Source organism: Cervus canadensis, chromosome 4 (assembly GCF_019320065.1).
Source record: "Cervus canadensis isolate Bull #8, Minnesota chromosome 4, ASM1932006v1, whole genome shotgun sequence".
In the NCBI taxonomy this organism is placed as follows: domain Eukaryota; kingdom Metazoa; phylum Chordata; class Mammalia; order Artiodactyla; family Cervidae; genus Cervus; species Cervus canadensis.
In genome coordinates this window covers 105,078,386-105,096,883 of record NC_057389.1, presented here as the reverse complement: position 1 = coordinate 105,096,883, position 18,498 = coordinate 105,078,386, and the positions used below count along the sequence as shown (strand labels likewise).

Here is an 18,498-nt window from a genome sequence, read left to right as displayed (position 1 = left end):
AAAGCGACGTGTACTAAAAATTTAACAGGACTCACCTCACATGTAACACTGTCATTTCTCTCTAAAACCTATTCAGTTATAAGACAAGGATGCTTGTCTTACAAGAACAGGTAACCTTGTCCTTGTGGCCGTGGAAAGCAGCAACTGTACAGGCCCCACAGTTAGCCAGTTCACAGAGAAGCTGCCACTGCCCAAGGCGGCTGGGACACGCCGCAGATGCAGAGGGGCAGGCCGCGGGCCCCGTTCCCAGGCCAGGAGACTCCCCTGGCCTCACGCCGCCGCACTCCCTGCTCACGCTGCCCTCCGGGCCAAAGGCCTCTCCTCTCCCTCCGCCAGCACCTCTGCTCGCAGCAGCAGGCATCCGGCAAGCGTCTGAGCGTCACCCACATCCAGAGCATCAACTCTCCCTGCTCCAGAGGGCGGTCCACGGCCTGCACTTCTGGTCCAACAACCCGACCCTGCTCCCACCACCACGGGCCTTCTCTGGCCCTGACTCCAGGCAAACCCAGGGGGCTCCAGGGACCTGGACACCTGAGCACCCCTATTTCTGGGCCGTGAGCTCCCAGAACATGCCACCCGGACTGCCCACGGATGGATGCCCAAGTCCTCCTGAAGGAAGGGCACACTGCGTGCCGGGACTGGTGGGTCTCCTTAGAGCAGTGTTATGTTGAAGCTGCTTTTGAAAGCCGTCAAGGGCCTGCCTTAAGGAACGCTGTATGTCACCAGGTCTCAGACCCCTAAGACCCAAAGCTTTTCCATGTGATTACATCACAACTACTGTCAAGATTTAAGCTCTAAAATTAAGCACTCTGACAGCTTGGTACCTAAGGAAGGGGACACGTAGCAACGTCTGCTATGTCTCCCATTTCTCCACCCATCAGACACTCCCTACCTCCTTTGTACTCCCCCTCCCCGAGGTTGGCCCATTACAGAGTTTCAGAGAACTCAGTTCCCCCTGCCTCATTTTTGGACACCCACGAGTCCCAAGGCTCCTTCCCACCAGCACTGTGACACACCTGACTGAATTATGCTGGACCTTCTGCGGTTTGAGTATGACCAGCCTCACTTCAGAGCAGAGCGTGGGCTCCGAGTGGGGAGACCTGTCCTCAGCTCCCCAGGGGTGTGAGTGAAATCGCGCTGTCAGACCCCATAGTCTTTCTTTTTTTTAACCACCTGCTATCCTGCTCCCTTTCAGGCTCACAAATTACAATTCAAATGCTCATCTTAAGGGAAAAAAAAAAACAGAAATCTCTTGCAATCAGGCCAGCTCTCCTTTTTCTCCAGGGCACATTCTGCTGAGGAAATGTTCCTCTCCTGGTGTGTCACTCCTGCGGGCCTGGGGTCACACACAGAGCTCCCTTCAGCCCACTTCTTCACTGGGTTAGGTGGCTGGGGGGGTCAAGATGGGATCCCTCGGGCTGGCACACTTGCCATCCCCACCCCAGGGCTGGTTAAGGTTCTGATACACCTGCTTTCATTCACGTCAGAGATACCAGATGCAAAATAAAAAGCAATGCATACAAAAGCAGAGCCTTCACAGCAGAGGGCTGGTCAGAGACCCTCTCTCATGTACCCCCGCAGGTAGAATGCTTCAATGCAGCAGCGAGGACACAGCACCAGCAGGAACACACACCATGAGAGGCTATCAGAAACTAACTGCAGAATCAGACTGGGTAATTTCAAAATAAGGAAATGACCTGCTTAATCTGCCAATCTGCTTAACTCACACATGTGTGAAGCCAAGAGTTCCTTGTGCGTGCAAAGTCACATCAGTTATGTCTGACTCTTTGTAACCCTATGGACTGTAGCCCACCAGGCTTCTATGTCCATGGGTTTCTCCAGGCAAGTGGGTTGCCATGCCCTCCTCCAGGGGAATCTTCCTGATTCAGAGATCGAACCGGCACTTCCTGCATCAGCAAGCAGGTTCTTTAACACAAACACGACCTGGTAAGCCCCAGCTACTTACCTAGATGACTGTACACAGTGGCCTTCTGGTTCCTGGTAGGGCAGTCACACAGTAACATCCCCAGAAGGCTGGCACTATCCAGTGAGAAGCCATCCCCTCCACAGTCAGAGGAGGGCGCCGTAAAGGCAACAGGGAAGTGGCAAAACTGTGGGGCTCCTTACCTGACCAGGCTGGCTCACAATATGCCCCTCACAGTATGTCCCTAGGTCACTCTGAGAGTTAGAAAACAAGGCACCTCAAGTCTGTCACGCTGCCATCCAAAAATAATGATTTTTAGAAGTACAGGTGAACTCCCTCAAATTTCAATTACAAACCTGTGATAAGATGCGGTCGGACAGAGAAGAACTGGGATGAGCAGCCCCGAGGGAAGGGGAGAGGCAGAGGACAAGGAGGAGATGGAGGGAACTCACAGAGGTTCGGGGAGGGGGCAGCTGAGGCCAGGAGGGCAGAATGGGGAGCTGATTTCTGAAGGAACGCACCTCTCAGTTCCAGATGCGGAAATGCAAGCAAGCTGTGGACTTCCAGTGGAAGCCGATGGAGCTGCTCCCCAGCCTGCTTGGCCTCTCCTGGAAGTCCCCCAGCAGCAGACAGAGAATTAGCAAATGAAAGGCCAGCCCACAACAGGTGGCTGGGGAGGGGCTGGGCGCCACAGCGTGTCAGAGCCCCCACTGATGGGAAGTGATGGCCACAAAGCACAGGCTCCTGGCTGCAGGACCCCCGGGCTCTCACACCCGGCGTGGGGGGAGACGGGTCCATCGCTGGGGCCGCAGGAGCCGAGGTGAGGGCCACCGCACCTACTCGGGCGCTGAGAACCAGAGCCCCTCCCAGAGCCATCCCAGGCCCACAGCCTGTCACGTTCCCCAGACCACGCAAGGACGCACATTCCAGCAGGCAGCTGGCCGGCGGCTCGGGCACAGCTGCAGTGGGGCACAGTGGGGAGGGCGCGTAGGAGGGGGCTCGGGTCTGCGCACGGCCATGGAGGCCCCCACCCCACCCCCACAGAAGCTGGCATGGCAACAGTGCTGGCCTCACCCTCTGTCATGGGAGGGAGAGGGCCGGCGGTCACACAGGCAGACCAGGACGCGGGCTCAGGCCTCTCTGGAGACCTCATGGCTAAACTGTGAAGACTTGACACCGAGTGAGGATCAAGTAGCCAGATCTCCACACAAAAGTAAAACCACTCAGACGTTTTAGAGGAAAGGTACAGCAATTTCTTTAAAACAACTCAGTACTGACCTACCCTGTGACCCCAGCAATTTGATCCCCATTTAACAAGATGATCCATGTTCACATGAAAATTTCTGTAGGAATGCTCTCAGCAGCCCCAACCTGGAGACTGCCTGGTATCCATGGACAGGTGAGTGGACGACTACACATGTCCAACAGGAGTTGCTCAGTGAGACGCTGATACACACAACAGGGATGAATCCCAATCACACGGAGTCAGAGAAGGCAGACCCTACCAAGCACATACTCTCTGATTCTATTTCTAGGAGGTTTGAGAAGCAAGACTGATGGAAAGTGGGAGAATACACCCCATCAGGAAGGGCAGTATATGTGTGGATGGCTCCAGTGAACCTTCTGGGATGCTAAGGGTCTGTACCCTGATAAAGCTTTGGACTACACAGGTGGATACACATGTGAAAACCGCGGCAGAAGTATCTGCAGCCGGTACCAGCAGCGCTCCTGGCAGAGCGATGCCAACCCCAGTGTTGACTGTGTTCATCCTCTCCTATAGGCTGCTGGTAAAGCGTGTGCAAACAAGGCCTCCATACCCTATAAACACTGAGTGACACACATACCTCGTCCCATGGACTCAATTTCTACTCAAAACAGAACAAGGCCATCCACACAAGCCCACGCTACAGATGACAGGCGGGAGCACTATCAAGTTACTTTCAGATTCATTTTCACTTTGGAAGAGGACTTGAGCATTAACCTGGGTGTGGATGACGTGCTCCCACACACCACTCACCACTGTAGATGGCTAAGTCCTGTCTTACTGGCAAATGATCTGAGAATCCTGGCTTCTATACAGAGTGTCGCCCACCACTATCAGAGTCCCAAAGAAGGATGGGGCAGTGGTTCTGTCATCAAGGATACCCGCTTCAAAGGTGGCCTGCTTTGCAGGCACCTTGGTGGGGATAAGAACACACATCAGAGTGCCCCCCATCCATGCCACAGGGCACACCACTGGTCCAAGTAAAGCTCTGTCCCAGAGCAAAAGAGACACATGATGCAAAATGGGGAAGGAAGAGCAGGTGACGCAGCTGCCTGAAGACCACATACCCAGTGGAAGCCAGCAAAGGCAGTCATCATGCCACCTGCCCCACACATCCATTCAAGGCCCACAGGGCTGGCTGGTGAGAGGAGAAATGGGGCGCCAAGTCTGCCCCTGCTGTGCCCGAGACCTAGGAGCCCTAGCTGTTTCGCTCCAAGGTAAAATAAGGAAATCGAGATGGTCTGCTCAGGTGCCCAGTGACTCTCAGCCCTTGTGAGCCACACCCCTAAAGTCAAGGCTCCCCAACACCTCTGCAGGTTCCCTGACCACACTACGGTACCCTAGAAAACCCTGTCCCATCACTTCTGCCCCCAAGGACCAGCACAGGACCTGCCAGAGAATTGAGGGAGAGCTGGCAACTCAGAAAAAGGCACACACAAACGTTTTCAGTGAAGCATGGGGGTGTATATGTGCGGCTCCCACCTCACACAGCCCAGGGGAGCCAAGGGACCCCGTCCTAACCTTTCAGGTGGAGGTGGCCTGGCAAAGAGGCTCATTATTTTACTGAGTTAAATGTACCTCCACCCAAGAGAGGAAAAAGAAAGCTATTCCCACCTGTGTGTGGCCTAGATTACTTCTGAAGATCAACTTGTGACGGAGAGTCTCCTCTATAGGAAAGTGTAGGAATGGAGTCTATCTTAGAAAGGAAAAAAGAGAACTCCAAGCAGGTTCGTTTGTCTGTCCCAGCTCTAGCCTCATCCAACAGTCCAGACTTGGGGTGGGGGGAGGGCAGCACAGGCTCATGACCTTTGGGCTGGTCTCACAAGACCAACAGGCTCGACTTCGACCTCTGTGGGATTCTGTCTTTCCATGAGCACATTTATGGATGCCATAAAGGAAACTGAACTATTTTAACCTCACTTTTTAATTTTAAACACCCATACTGAGACATAATTTACATACTGCAAAATTCATTCACTATAAAAGTGTAGTTCAATGATTTTTAAATAAATTTAGAGTTGTGCAACCATCCCTACAATCAAAGTTTAGAACACGTCCCTCACCCCAAAATGATGCTGTCATGGACACCCATGCACTTGTCTCTGTGCAGATGTACTTTCTCAGGTACCTTCCTTGGATAGATTGCTGGGTCATGTGCTAACTTGGTCACATCTAACTTTCTAAGAAACTCCCAAACTGCTCATGTCATTTTACATTCCCACCAGCCACTTATCAGGGTTTCAGCCTCGCCATATCCCCACCAACACTTGTTACTGTCTTTTTAATACAGCCACCCATGAGACTTATTTTTGGCCTAGCCTATGAGCCACCCTGTGCGACGTGCATGTGAGCCGTATTTCCCAGTATTCTATAGACACCCCTTAGCCAAACAGAATCAGTGCTCTTCAAGTCTTCAGGAATCTTGCCAATTTTCAGCTTAGTTACTCTACCAATTACTTAAAGAGAAGTATGAAGTCTCTAACTACAATTTATGAATTATCTATTTCTATTAGCAATACTATCAGTTTATGCTTCAGCTATTTTGGGACTCTGTCGTTAAGTACATGTACATTTGTGACTGTTACAACTTCCTGCTGTGCCATTAAAAAAATAATGACCCTCTTTGCGACTTCCTTGGTGGTTCTCTGGTTGAGAGGGGTGTGGGTTCTATTTCTGGTCAGGGAGCCTCCTGGCCAAAAACCAAAACATAAAACAGAAGCAATATTGTAACAAATCCAATGAAGACTTAAAAATGGCCCACATTTAAAAAAAAAAAAAAAGGTCCCTCTTTGGCTTTAGGAATATTTTTTGTCTTAAAGTCAATTGTGTGTGCATGTATGCACACACACTCCATCATATCCCAACTCTTTGTGACCCCATGGATTGTAGCCCTTTAGGCTCCTCTGTCCACGGAAATTTTCCAGGCAAGAATCCTGGGTTGCCATTTCCTCCTCCAGGGGATCTTCCTGACCCAAGTATCAAACTGGCATCTCTTAACAAATCTCCTGCATTGGCAGCTGGATTCTTTACCACTGTGCCACCTGGGAAGCCAAAGTTAATTTTATCTGATATTAATACAGTCATTCTAGTTTTCTTATGGTTACTTACGGTGTCTCTTTCCTCATCCTTTTATCTACAGATCTAAGGGGTGTCTCTTATAGACAATATATAATTAAGCTTGATCTTGCCTTTTTATCTGGTCTGACAATCTCTGCCTTTTGATAGAAGTGTTTAAACCATTCACATTTAATATATTTTTGATCTGAGTGGATTTACACATATATCATTTTGCTATTTGTTTTCTACATGTCTTCCTTCTTTTTTGTTCTTCTGTTCCTAACTGACTGCTTTCTTTTACGTCAAATATTTAATGTACCACTAAATTCTTCTGTTGATTTTTTAAGCTATATTTTAAAGTTATTTTCTTAATAGTTGCTCTAGGGGTTTCAATAAGCATTTTACTAAGATCACAATCTGCTTCAGATTAACACTAACCTGATCCTGGTAAAATGGAAAAACTTTATTCCGATACAGCTCCATTTCATTCCTTCTGTACTACTGTTGTCCCATATATTATATATCTATATATGTTATAAATACAATAGATTGTTATATACTTTTGATCAATTGCCAAAGAGCTATGGTCGTTTTTGTCAACTCTACCCAATGTTACAGTTAATGCTTTAGATGATATATCTTTTAACTAAGAAGAAATGAGGGGGGAAAAAGTCTTTTACAGTAGCCCACATTTACCTTTTCCAGAGCTCTTTTATTTCTTCCTGTGAACGTAAGTTACCAACATGTCATTTCCTTTCAGCTTGAAGAACCAGCAGATCTGCCAGGAACAAATCCTCTCGGTCTTTGTTTATCTGCAAATGTCTTTCTGCTTTCGTTTCTGAGGGACAGTTTTGATGCATTGAGAATTCTGGGTTTATAGTTTTCTTCTTTTAGTACTCTGAATGCCATTTGGTTCCCTTCTGGTTTCCATTTGAATGTCTCAGGTGAGAAGTCAGCTGTTAATTACATTAATGCTTCCCCTGTATGTCATGAGTTGTTCTCTTGCTACTTTCGATATTTTCTCTTTGTCTGTGTCTTGTAACAGTTTGACTATGATGTGTTAGGTACAGATCTCTTTGCATATATGCTACTTGAGATTTGTTGAGCTTCCTGGATAAGCTTCTCCTCAGATACATTTCTGGGGATTCTTCCTTCCAACAGTTTTTCTCTCTTGCCCCAAATATGCCTGCAAACGTGGGCTAACACAGCCACTGTCCCTCCCCACGTGTTCATCTTCAAAACTGTCACTTCAGCCAAGGCTGCTGCCCACCACTTGGATCTGAGCGAGCCCCTTCTCACCCGTCACAGCCTGCACTGGCTGGGCAGGGCCTCCCTGTGGACAGGGCTGGGCAGGGCGTGGGAGCAGCGCCAGGTTAAGCGACACAGACTCTCACCACTTTAACCCCGAAGTTCAGCCATTTCTTAAGCACAAACCCTCCTCAGATTGTTGCCTGCTTCTCGTCCATTTCCAGGATGCTGAAATGGTTGATTCAGGGAGTGGGGGAGGGCTGTGCTGTCAATTCTGTCCTGCTTTATAGCTGTTTTTTTGGGGGAAAGGACTTGACAATCTCTCTTTACTCAATCACTGCTGGAAGCTGCCTTCCAGTCTTGATTCATTTTGAAAATAAAACATACACATTGGAAGACTATGTCAGAAAAAAAATGCCAGAGATGAAAAGAGGAACTGTAGAGAAAGAGAAAACTCTTCATGCTACCTCTTTATCAATCTCCACATGCTCTAAATCCCCCAAAGTAGTTTTTTAAGTTGTATCTTGATTTAAACTCACCAGCCACTTCCTTAAAGAAAAAGGAAATTCTCTCTGCTAGAAGCCACCAGAAACTCCCTCTAGTCTAATATGCTTAAACTGGATCCTAAGAATAGGACAGCATGAAAGAAAGAAGCAGTTTTTAAAAAGAGCCAGAACAGGGGGAAAGGGGTGTCCTGGATGAATTGGGAGACTGGGATAGACACATACACACTATTGATATGCTATATAAAATAGACAACTGATTGGAACATACTATATAGCACAGGGAACTCTACTTAATGCATTGTGGTGTCCTAAATAGGATGGAAACCCAAAAGGGAAGGGATATATTGTGTATGTATGGTTGATTCATTTCGCTAAGCAGTAGAAGCTAACAAAACACTGTAAAGCAATTATACTGCAATAAGAATTAATTAATAAAAAGAGCCAAACAGAAATTCTAGAAAAATACTACATGGCACTGAAAAAAAGATTATTCCGACATTCAACAACACAAGTAAATCTGGGACTTCCGTGGTGGTCCCCTGGTTAAGAATCTGCCTTTCAGTGCAGGGACATGGGTCCAACCCCTGGTCGGGGAACTAAGATCCCACACGCAGCAGGGCAACTAAGCCCACACACCACAATGAAAGAGCCCACATGCGCAACTAAGACTCAAAAATAAATAAAATATTAAAGACAACAACCTAAGTAAACTTCACAACATCATGCTGAAAGAAAGTAAGCAAAGGCTACAGACTACATAATTCCAATTATTTAAAGTGGAAAAACTAATCTCTGCTGTTCGAAGTCAAGAGAGTGGTTACTAAGAGGGTAGTGACAAGTGGGTATGAGGGGTACATTATATTTTTTTTTTTAATTTTTTTCATTTATTTTTATTAGTTGGAGGCCAATCACTCCACGATATTGTAGTGGCTTTTGCCATACATTGACATGAATCAGCCATGGATTTACATGTGTTCCCCACCCTGAACCCACATTATATTTCTTGATTTGAGCTACAAGAAAGAAATCAGTTTGTGAAGTATACCAAGTGGCACATGTCTACTTTTTATCATGTATGCTACACCTCAATCAAATGAAATTCTCTGTATGGAGGCTCCCAAGGGATGAGCCAGATGCTCTCAATGAGGATCCAAAGACTGCCAGCTTCTAATACAGAAACCATGGCCACCCACCCCAAAAAAGATTAGTTCTAGAATGGTTCTGGGCTAGACTTGATCCTATTATTCTGTCAAAATTCTCCAACAAACCAGACAGAACATTCTGTGTGGGCACTCAAGGAGACACTAAGCTCTGTATGAGACATCTTATTTTAAGTAAAGTTTAAAACTGAAGAGTACTTGTCACCAACACTTCTCATGCCACGCACCATGGTCAATTTCTGCATACACACCTGTCACCTAGAGATGCAAAGCAGACATTATCACCTATTTCACAAATGAAGAAACACAGACTAAGGTCGCCCACCCAAGGTCAGCCAGGGAGTGTGAGCTGACCCTTACTCTGCCAAAGCCAGGCTCTCCCCACAATCTCACATGCTTCGTGTCTGGACACCAGGGTGTCTCTAGTCCCACAGGGCACGTGCTCTGTGTGCCTGGGTTAGTCTGTCGCTTGCTCTCCACATTATTTTTTGCTCCTTCACTTAACTTCACGTTCCCTGGCCTGCCCTGCAGGGGAACATGGTGATTACAGGGAAAAAATGCAGACCAGACACCTAGAAACAGAGTTTCCCTAGCAGCTCAGTGGTAAAGAATCCGCCTACAATGCAGGAGACTGTCTGCAATGCAAGAGATGCAGGTTTGATCCCTGAGTCAGGAAGATCCCCTGGAGAAGGAAATGGCAATCACGTAACTATTCTTGCCTGGGAAATGCCTTGGACAGAGGGGCCTGGTGGGTTACGGTCCATGGGGTTGCAATAGTCGGTCACAACTTAGCTCTTCCTTCTCTTCACCCACATGTGACACTGGTGAAGGAAAAGCAGACCCAAACTTACAATTTAATTTCCAGAACTTTGAAAAGATGGCCTCTGGTTTTAAAACAGGGAGGGCAGAAAGCAGAGTCAGACAGAAAAGGCCTTCTGGGTTAGCAAGAGCAGAAAGCACACCAGCCCAGCTAACTGCTCCCAGCGGACTGAGGGGGTGGAGTCCCCATTTATCTCGAGGACGGCAAGAGTCCCTTAATAGCCAAGAAACACCGCAATCAGACAACCTCTTGAGGTCCTTACAACACCAAACCGTCTGGTGCCCGCAGTGAATTTGACACAAAACAAATGCCTGCAGGGCTGGGGTTCCCTACTGGATTCATCAGCGAAACAAAGGGAAGAGGCACCCAGGATTCTCCAGAGCTCGCCCCTCCCCCACTACATGCCCCCTCCCCCGAATCATAACACCAGGCGCACAGGATCCGGAAGGGAGATGTGCAGAGGGAGGCGCTAAGGAAGACAAGAGATGAACCACAGACGGCTGTGGGCTGCTCAGGAGGCTGTGGCCACACCCACATGCCCACCAGCTGCTGGCTCACGGGACCTAAGGGGTGAACCCCGCCGAGAACACCGCTCACCTGAGCTCTGAAGGGAGGAGTGGCGCAGGGCCGAGGGGGTGGGGTGGGGTGGGGTGGGGTGGGGATGGGGATGGGGTGGGGAGCTGCAATTCTTTTCATAGGGGTAAAAGAAACGGGGTGGTACACTGAGTCTTATTTCTTTAAAGCTGAGGATTGGGAAAGTTGCTCTTGAAGCCATCAGTACTGATTAAGGGGAAACCAGTGAAGCACATGGTACCGAACTTGGGAAGAGAGGGGCTTCTCCTCCCACTTCCCCCACCTAGGAGGAGGGGTGGCTCCAGACTGTCCACAGCCCAGTGACCAGGCAGGGGTGGCAGCATCTCTGGCCCCCGGTGCCCTGGATGTGAAAAGCAGGGAGGCAGGACCAAATGAAAAACTCAAGTTTCCCTACAAACCAGAAGCACAGAGTTGGACACAGGTACAAGTTCAGTTAAGACTTGCTGCCAAGCAGGGGAGCCAACAGAGGCTACCACCCCCATCCTGTGAGACCCACCCCACACTACAGGTGGCTGGGCCCCAGGAGGAAGGTCCCTTGGCCAGGACAGTGGGGCGGGAGCCCGCAGTGGTCTCCACGATCACCCACCAGAAGCTGCTTCCCGCAGGCTTGATGGGCGGCCTCCACCTGCTCACCCCAGCCACCCCTGGCACCCGGCCCCTCGCTCACCTGTGCGTGGTTCGCATGTCCACAGGCCCGTCGCCCACCTGCCCTTCGCCTCTGCCCACGGCCGTCGCCTCTGTGCCCCTCAGCAGCCCTTGGGCTGGGCCTGCTCCCGACTCAGGCGTCACTCGTGTGTCTCCATCAGCATTTAAATCTGAGGCCAACACTCCTCTCTCCATTTTTATCTTCTTGCTCTCCACATCGTCCTCCACTGGGTCCCGTTCAAGCGCTCGCTTCTGACTCCGTGTCCGGCATGCTTCTTCAGTCATTCTGAACTTTAGGGGAAGGAGAAAACACGACATGTAAACTGGGAACAATGAAGTAGCTATCTTCTTAGAAACTTCTCACAATGTCAGCTTGGAGTGTCTGCCTCACCATGTGATGATGGCAGAAGTGGGTACAACAAATGAAGGGCCCACAAAGCGTGCCCGGAACATTTCTTCACAGCCTTGAGCAGAAGCAACAGAGCACCTGAAAAGCCAAGCTACGCATCGCCCTGTCCAGGACCTGAAACCTACAGGGACCGGGACAGGAACAAGGGAAGGTGGCTGTTTGTCAGAAAGAAGGGGGTAATCTCTGCATTCCAGACTCAAGAGCAAATAGAAGAAACTGTTCTAGATCTGACCACCTCCGGTGGGATCTAGAGCACTGGATGTGAGCTATCTGGAATCCAAGAAGGGGGCACCACGCTGTCCCAGGAGCAGGGTCACAGCCTAAGTCCAGCCCTGCTGCCCTGCCCTGATGAGGGCTGACCCTGCCTCTCCCTTCAGCCAGGGGCAGCCTCCTCACTGCCTGCTCACCTCAGCAGGGGGCGGAGGGAGATCACATTTAACCCTTTGACTGCCGACAAAATGAACTCTGAATGGGGTGAGGCCTGGCCCATCACCCTGCCAGCACCCTGTACCTGTAGCACACACATATCTTGATTGAAAGAAGAAAGAAAATAAAAAGGGGGAAAAAAAAAAAACCGCTGAGTCAGGTTTTGATCCCATGACATCACTGGGCTCCACATGACCCTTCCCAGGATTCAGTCTGAGAGACAAAGCACTTTCCAGAAAACCAGTCTGAACCGGTTCCAGACAACAAGCTGAAGTGTTGTTAACCCTCACAGAGACAGTGAAGGAAGACCGCAGTGATGGCTGTTTGCAGGGAGACTGCTGGCATTCCACAACCCAGTCTGGGACACAGGTACTTGCTCTTAAAGGGGCCGCTCAGAGACCAGCCTTGATGTCCCAACAGGGCAGGACACTGGAGACCAGAGTTCCACTGGTCAGGACCTAAGAAGCCACCAAGGGTTCATCACAGGACAGTCAATGCCCACACCTACCAACACGGCAGCCCCTCGGGGAACGCCGACCGCCCCCGTGGTGTGCCTACACTGAAGACCTCCTGGCTGTGTCCACGCAGCCAGGGCACCCAGCACCCCGGCTTCTCCCCAGCAAAAGCCCTGGGAGGCCTGTCCTGGGTAGGGGCAGGCAGAATCAGTCCAGAGCCCAACTTCTGGAATCTAGGGGGTGGTACAGGGCAGCAAAGGAGCCACATCACTGTATGTGCCACACACTCCTGAGGCAACTCATCTGCCACCTCTTTAAAGGAGCCGACTTCACAAACGAGCAACAGCGCAAGGCACTGCCTTGGACTCAAACGGAAAGGAAGGGAAGTGACAGCTGCTCCATGCTCCTGGCGCAGGAGGCAGAGCGTCCGTCTGACACGTGTTAGGCCAGCGTGGCTGACCCTGGGCACTCAGACATCTGCTTCCACAGGCAGTCCAAAAGGGTGGAATCAAGCAGGGTTCCCGATGGCCATGTAACCCCCCAGGGTGCTCCCCATTCCAGGTAGAGCTTGAGAACTCTGAAGCTCAAGGGCAGAGGCTATCAACTTGGCCTCCACCTGCCCCCAAACCCTCCTGGCACCCCAGCCTGCACCTGCCACACCACCTCAGCCCCCTGTATCCCACAAACCGTCAGACAGCTGAGTCTGTCCTGTTTCCCCATGAGCTGCAGATCCGTCAATGCCCTGAATGGAAGTCACCCTCCCCTCCCCTCCCCTCCCTCATCATGGGAGGGACGGGTCACTTTCCTTTGAGGCATTGCCTAAACAACAGGAGCTGCTCCAACATTTGGGGAATTGGATGAGAGCAGTGATCTCAGTGGTCACTGTGAATAGTGGTCCTGTGCGTCCAGGACCAGAGAGGAGCCTACTGGGCATAAAAGATGTGGGGAGTCCAGGATCTCAGGCAAGTCAAAGGAAATTCTGTCCCTTAGGGAGAAGTTCTTGGTCTGGCCAGCCGAGAGGGCCCCCCCAGCACAGCCTCCAGAGTGGTAAGCCCCAGGCTCCAATCCATGAAGCTCATCTGAACCCCAGTTTCAATCTGAAGTCCTTCCTCTCAATTGTCAATATGAAGAACAAGGTTGGGGTGGGGGAAGGCTGGGGAGTGAGGACAAGGAGGTCGCTCTGCATGAGGCCATCAGACCAGCAAGGCACTGCCCCAGTGACCTCATTTCACTGTCACTGGTGTGGGACAAGTGGTCCCAAGGGGCCAGAGTGGAGTTTCACACCCATGGGGCTGCTCCCTCCAGACTCAGATCTGGTCAGGGTCCCCAGCTGAGGACCTGGGAGACCCGTCTGCTTGTGCTCAGCGTGCAGCGTCAGGGCAGCTCACTCGGAAGCTGAGGGGCTGGAACTCTGCCAACCCCAGACACTCCCTGGGCCTCTGGCAGGCTGCTGGGGTTGGGGGGCCCGGCTGCTGCACCCCTCCCCCATGACACGAAGGACGTGCACAGCTGGAGGGGGCGGGGACAGCAGGGGGGTGGAGGAGGGATGAAGTCTCAGGCTCTGACCTCCCCCTCCTTGGGTGGAGCCTCCTCCTCCACTGGGGAAGGCGGTTGCTTTAGTGCCCACATGGGGCCCGCCGCCAGCCAATCTCGATCCCGCCAGGCAACTGCTCCTGGGGAGGGCAGGTGTGAGGAAGGAGGGGCCCCACCCTCCTCTCAGCAGGAAGGACCTGTGACCCAATCCGGCACATCAGGGCTGGCGGCCACCGCCCTGTAGGCACAGCAAAAAAAAAAAAAGTTGTGAGGAAGAAACCAGCCTTGAGGAATGAAGTGTGACCTAGGAATGAAGCAGGACGCACAATTTCTGCAAGACGCAGTGAGGAGGAGCACTAGGGTGCTTTCTGAAGAGCAGCTGAAAAGGATATATCACTCCAACTGGCAAAACCCCTGGAGAGTGAGGGGAAGAGAACGAAGGGATAGCAGAGCAGCAGTGACAGACGACAGCGAGTAAGCTCCACCACAGGCTGGAGGAGAACTGCTGGCCCGCAGAGAGCAGCCCCTCTAACTGAGGCAGGATCCCAAGCCAGCTGTTGCCTGCAGGGCAGAGCCCAAGGGCAGCAAGCCCACCGCCAAGAGGCACCACCAGGGCGCAAGGCTGCCCAAGGCACAGGCTGCTACCTGGGGAGCAGGGCCGGAATCCAGGGGGCTTCAGTCCCCCTTCTCACTCTCTCCAGACAAAACCTGGCTGGTCCGCAGGACACAGCCCAAGTAGTCCTCGGGCCCAAGAGGGACAAGCTCCAGCTACACCAGAGGCTTCCCAAGCACCCAACACAGACAAATCCCAGCATGGGGGCTACCAAGTCCTAGGCAGAATGCTGACACATGGCTTTGGAAGGGATGCAGATTTCAATTGCTTCTACCAAAAGATGCTTGCAGTTAAATGTCACCTTCCAACTGGTCTGAGGACCTCAGGTGCAAAATCTGTTCTAAAATAACTCCAAAAGGGTGATTGTGCTATGGCAGGAACCAATATTTTTTAAACAGGATTCAGGGGACCAGCACCCCACACAGGCTAGTTCATTTGGGAGAGGGGAGGTTTAGAGAGGCATAAGTCACAGAGTCTTAACCCTGAGGTTATCATTAATACTCTCTGTACTAGGAAATGCTATGTATACTGCTACTAACATAACAGTAAAAACACTACTAGTAATACTCTTGTTTCAGGCATGAGGAAAGTGAGGCTTAGGACTATGTGTCTGGAAGAACTGACAAGAGCTGATGCTCTGAAAAGTAGATGACGTGGGGCGCTTTGTGCAGAGCCCAAAGAAGGGCGTGAGCTCGAGGTGGTGGCAGAAGGAGGGTGCCGAGTGCAGACTGACCTCAGGTGGAGCACAGAGGGCAGGGTAAGTCGGGGGCAGAGGGGTCCAATCTGTTCTAAGGATCATGTGGTTGATCTGGGGACACACTGGGGCAGAGCAGCAGGGAGACATGACCAAATGATGGGTGAACGTCAGAGGATTTGGACAACATAACAAACCAGCAGCTAGACAGGAGGCGAGAGAGGGTTGCTGTGTTGCTGTTCTTCATTTTTGTCTGAGCAGCTGAGAAAAGATGGACTTACTTTTTGGGACAGAGCTGGAGCAGGCCTGGAGAAGACCGCGGGAGTGAGACGGGCTGACACGCAGGGAGGCCAGGGGCGCGCGGACAGGTGGGGGCCCGCACACAGCACAGCCGCTGTCCTCAGGGTGGTGCGGAAAGAAGGGCCGGAGCTTGTGCGGCAACTGCCACAGTGACGACAGGGCCCAGATGCCAGCCGCACCGGGCCCCGGCCAAGCTCCACACCCTCCACCACCCTCGGCTGACAGGCGCACCGTCTTCCCACCCAGCACAGAGACCTCACTCTGCTCTCGGCCCGAGCCATTTCCTGGTGCATGTCTCCGAGAGACAGCGGCAGAGACGCAGCAGCTGTGCTCTGGAAGGAGCTCACACCAAACACCCCAGCTCTCGAGCTTTAAACAATGCCAAACCTCATGAAGGCCAAATATATGGGATGCAATTTACTTGGGAAAGTTAACAATGGATTCCCAACGGCCAGCCCCCACCAGATGCAGCAGAGAACAAGGATGAACCTTAGGGAGCAACTGGCAGGGGAGCTTGCTACCCCCTGAGCCTCAGTTTCCCTCCCACAGCTCACAGATGTGCTGGGTGAAGAGAAACAATGACATCAGTAAAACCTTGAGTGAGAAAAATCAAGTTGCAGAATGGGATGATACCATTCACAGTTTTAAAAGGCTTAGTTACAACCTGCAGGAAAAGATACTGAAAGCTCACTAAAATCGAAACTGAAAGAAATTGGACTAAAATCCACAACACTCCCCTCTGAAACTTTCACTGTCTATATTAAGCATTTCTGTACTAAATTATTTCTCTTAACAGTGACAATCAGTTTCTTTGTAGTCAAAGAAAACAAAGATAAAAAGAAGAGTTAGATAAACAAACATTCCCACTGCAGAAGGTGAGGCCTGAAAGAACCAGTGGCATGAGGTGCGGGTGAGGGGAGAAGGTCCCCTGTGGAGGGAGGCGGCCAGCTCCTCCAACAGGCAAACAAAGAACCCAAGAGGAACTGTGACTTTCAGCGGACGGAGAGTGGATGCCGCTGCCACTTTCCCACTTGTTACTGACAGCTTTCAAGTCCACCTTCTGGACCACTTGCTACAGCAACTTCTGAGTTCTGAGTTCAGCAGTAAACCCGAACCCATTATTTCATCCCCACAGCCCACCTTCCCCCTGGGTCACCAGCTATCCCCAGTGGGCATCAGGCCACGGCATCAGAGTAGGCTCTCCCTGAGAGGGCCCCTCACTCAGAGAGCCCACAGCAGCAAACCCCACACCGCTCAGGGGCGTCATCTCCCCCACGGCAGATATCCCCCCCCATCTGTCTTCATCTTCAGTGTGGAGCAAACAGTATGGGTTCAGTATGGGCTGCTGAGTTAGACCTACATTTCTGTTCATCAGCCTCATGAAGGGTATGACTCTTGGAGATGGCTTACATGGCAAAATGTAGCAAGTCAGTCAAGGGCTTTGATTAAAAACCCCTGCATTCTGACTTTCTGGAAGGCGAGTGTACTGAGATGGAGCCTCACAGAATGAGGCCAAGGCAGGAACAGGAATCCAGGGAGATGGTCCAGGTAGAGGAACAGCATACGCCAAGCAGCTGAGACGGGAATCTCAGACAGAGGACAGGGGGCCACAGTTAGTCCTGTGCAAAAGATTTCCTCAAAAAGAAACCTCAGTCTCACTCACTGACTGAAGATGAGTTCTGAACCCTTCAGTTCAGTTCAGTCGCTCAATCATGTCCGGCTCTTTGAGACCCCACAGACTGCAGCACGCCACGCCTCCCTGTCCATCACCAACTCCCAGAGTTTGCTCAAACTCACGTCCATCGAGTCAGTGATGCTATCCTCTGTCATCCCCTTCTCCTCCCACCTTCAATCTTTCTCAGCATCAGGGTCTTTTCCAATGAGTCAGTTAGCATGAGGTGGCCAAAGTATTGGAGTTTCAGCATCAGTCCTCCCAATGAATATTCAGGACTGATTTCCTTCAGGATTGACTGGTTTGATTTCCATGCTGTCCAAGGGACTCTCAAGAGTCTTCTCCAACGTGACAGTTCAAAATCATCTGAACCCTTAGTGTTCTGAAAACCTAAAGACACTCCAGAAATGTAAATGTTTTCTCTTCTATATATCATCAGAAGGGCCCCTGACCCAGCCACCTGGCTAAAAGTTCCATGGGGCTTCAAAGGACAACAGACTCTCCCTGCCGCAGTCCGGGAACTCGGGTGGGGACTGACCACATCCACACATGTGAGGGCAGGTGCCGTTCACCAAGAGTCTCTGTGGGTAGAAGACCAGCCAGTCATCCCACAAGGGGGGAAATCCAAGTACAGTGGGCCTGGAACCAGGTTCAAAACTCTTCTTTCTACTTGGCTTTCTCATAAGCTCCCCACCGTGGAACATCCCACCGTACAATTGAAAGGCCTTTTGTTACTCATGCTCAAATCTTTTTTCCCTCACCTTGGAGAGACAAGCACGTGGCGGGGGGTGGGGGGGTGGTTAAATGACGCCAGTGGGGACAGAACAGCGGTCCTCAAAGGCTTCGATGGCAGTCTTCCTTCTGAGAATTAAGGCTCGCCCTGCCAGGGGCTACAGAAGCACCTGTGGGGAGGTCTGGCCAGGAGGACCCCTGCAACTAAAAGGTATGAGCCTCCTGGCATCAGATGTCACTGCCACCCACCTGGTGTATCCCTAACTCCAGAGGAGTACCAGCCACATAGCAGGTGCACGTCAAACATTTGATGAACAAATGCAGGTTTTAAAGAGACCCCCCCCAAAGGGGCTGGGGTGGGGGTTGGTGAACATGGGCTCCCTTTCAACACTGGTACTCTCAGATCTCAACCCAAGTTTAATGTTCCTCTGTTAACAGAAATGTGG

The 18,498-nt window shown here is 51.0% G+C and overlaps 1 protein-coding gene across 11 annotated transcripts in view; it reads right to left on the bottom strand.

Annotated features, from left to right (window-relative positions):
- The window catches only part of GATAD2A (GATA zinc finger domain containing 2A), a 92,832-nt gene that overhangs the window by 23,236 nt on the left and 51,098 nt on the right, over positions 1–18,498 (bottom strand). For all 11 annotated transcript variants that reach the window (XM_043467484.1, XM_043467483.1, XM_043467480.1 and 8 more), the window contains one exon: positions 11,241–11,509. In XM_043467484.1, coding sequence (XP_043323419.1) covers positions 11,241–11,509 — 269 coding nt within the window. The remainder of the gene's footprint in view (positions 1–11,240; positions 11,510–18,498) is intronic.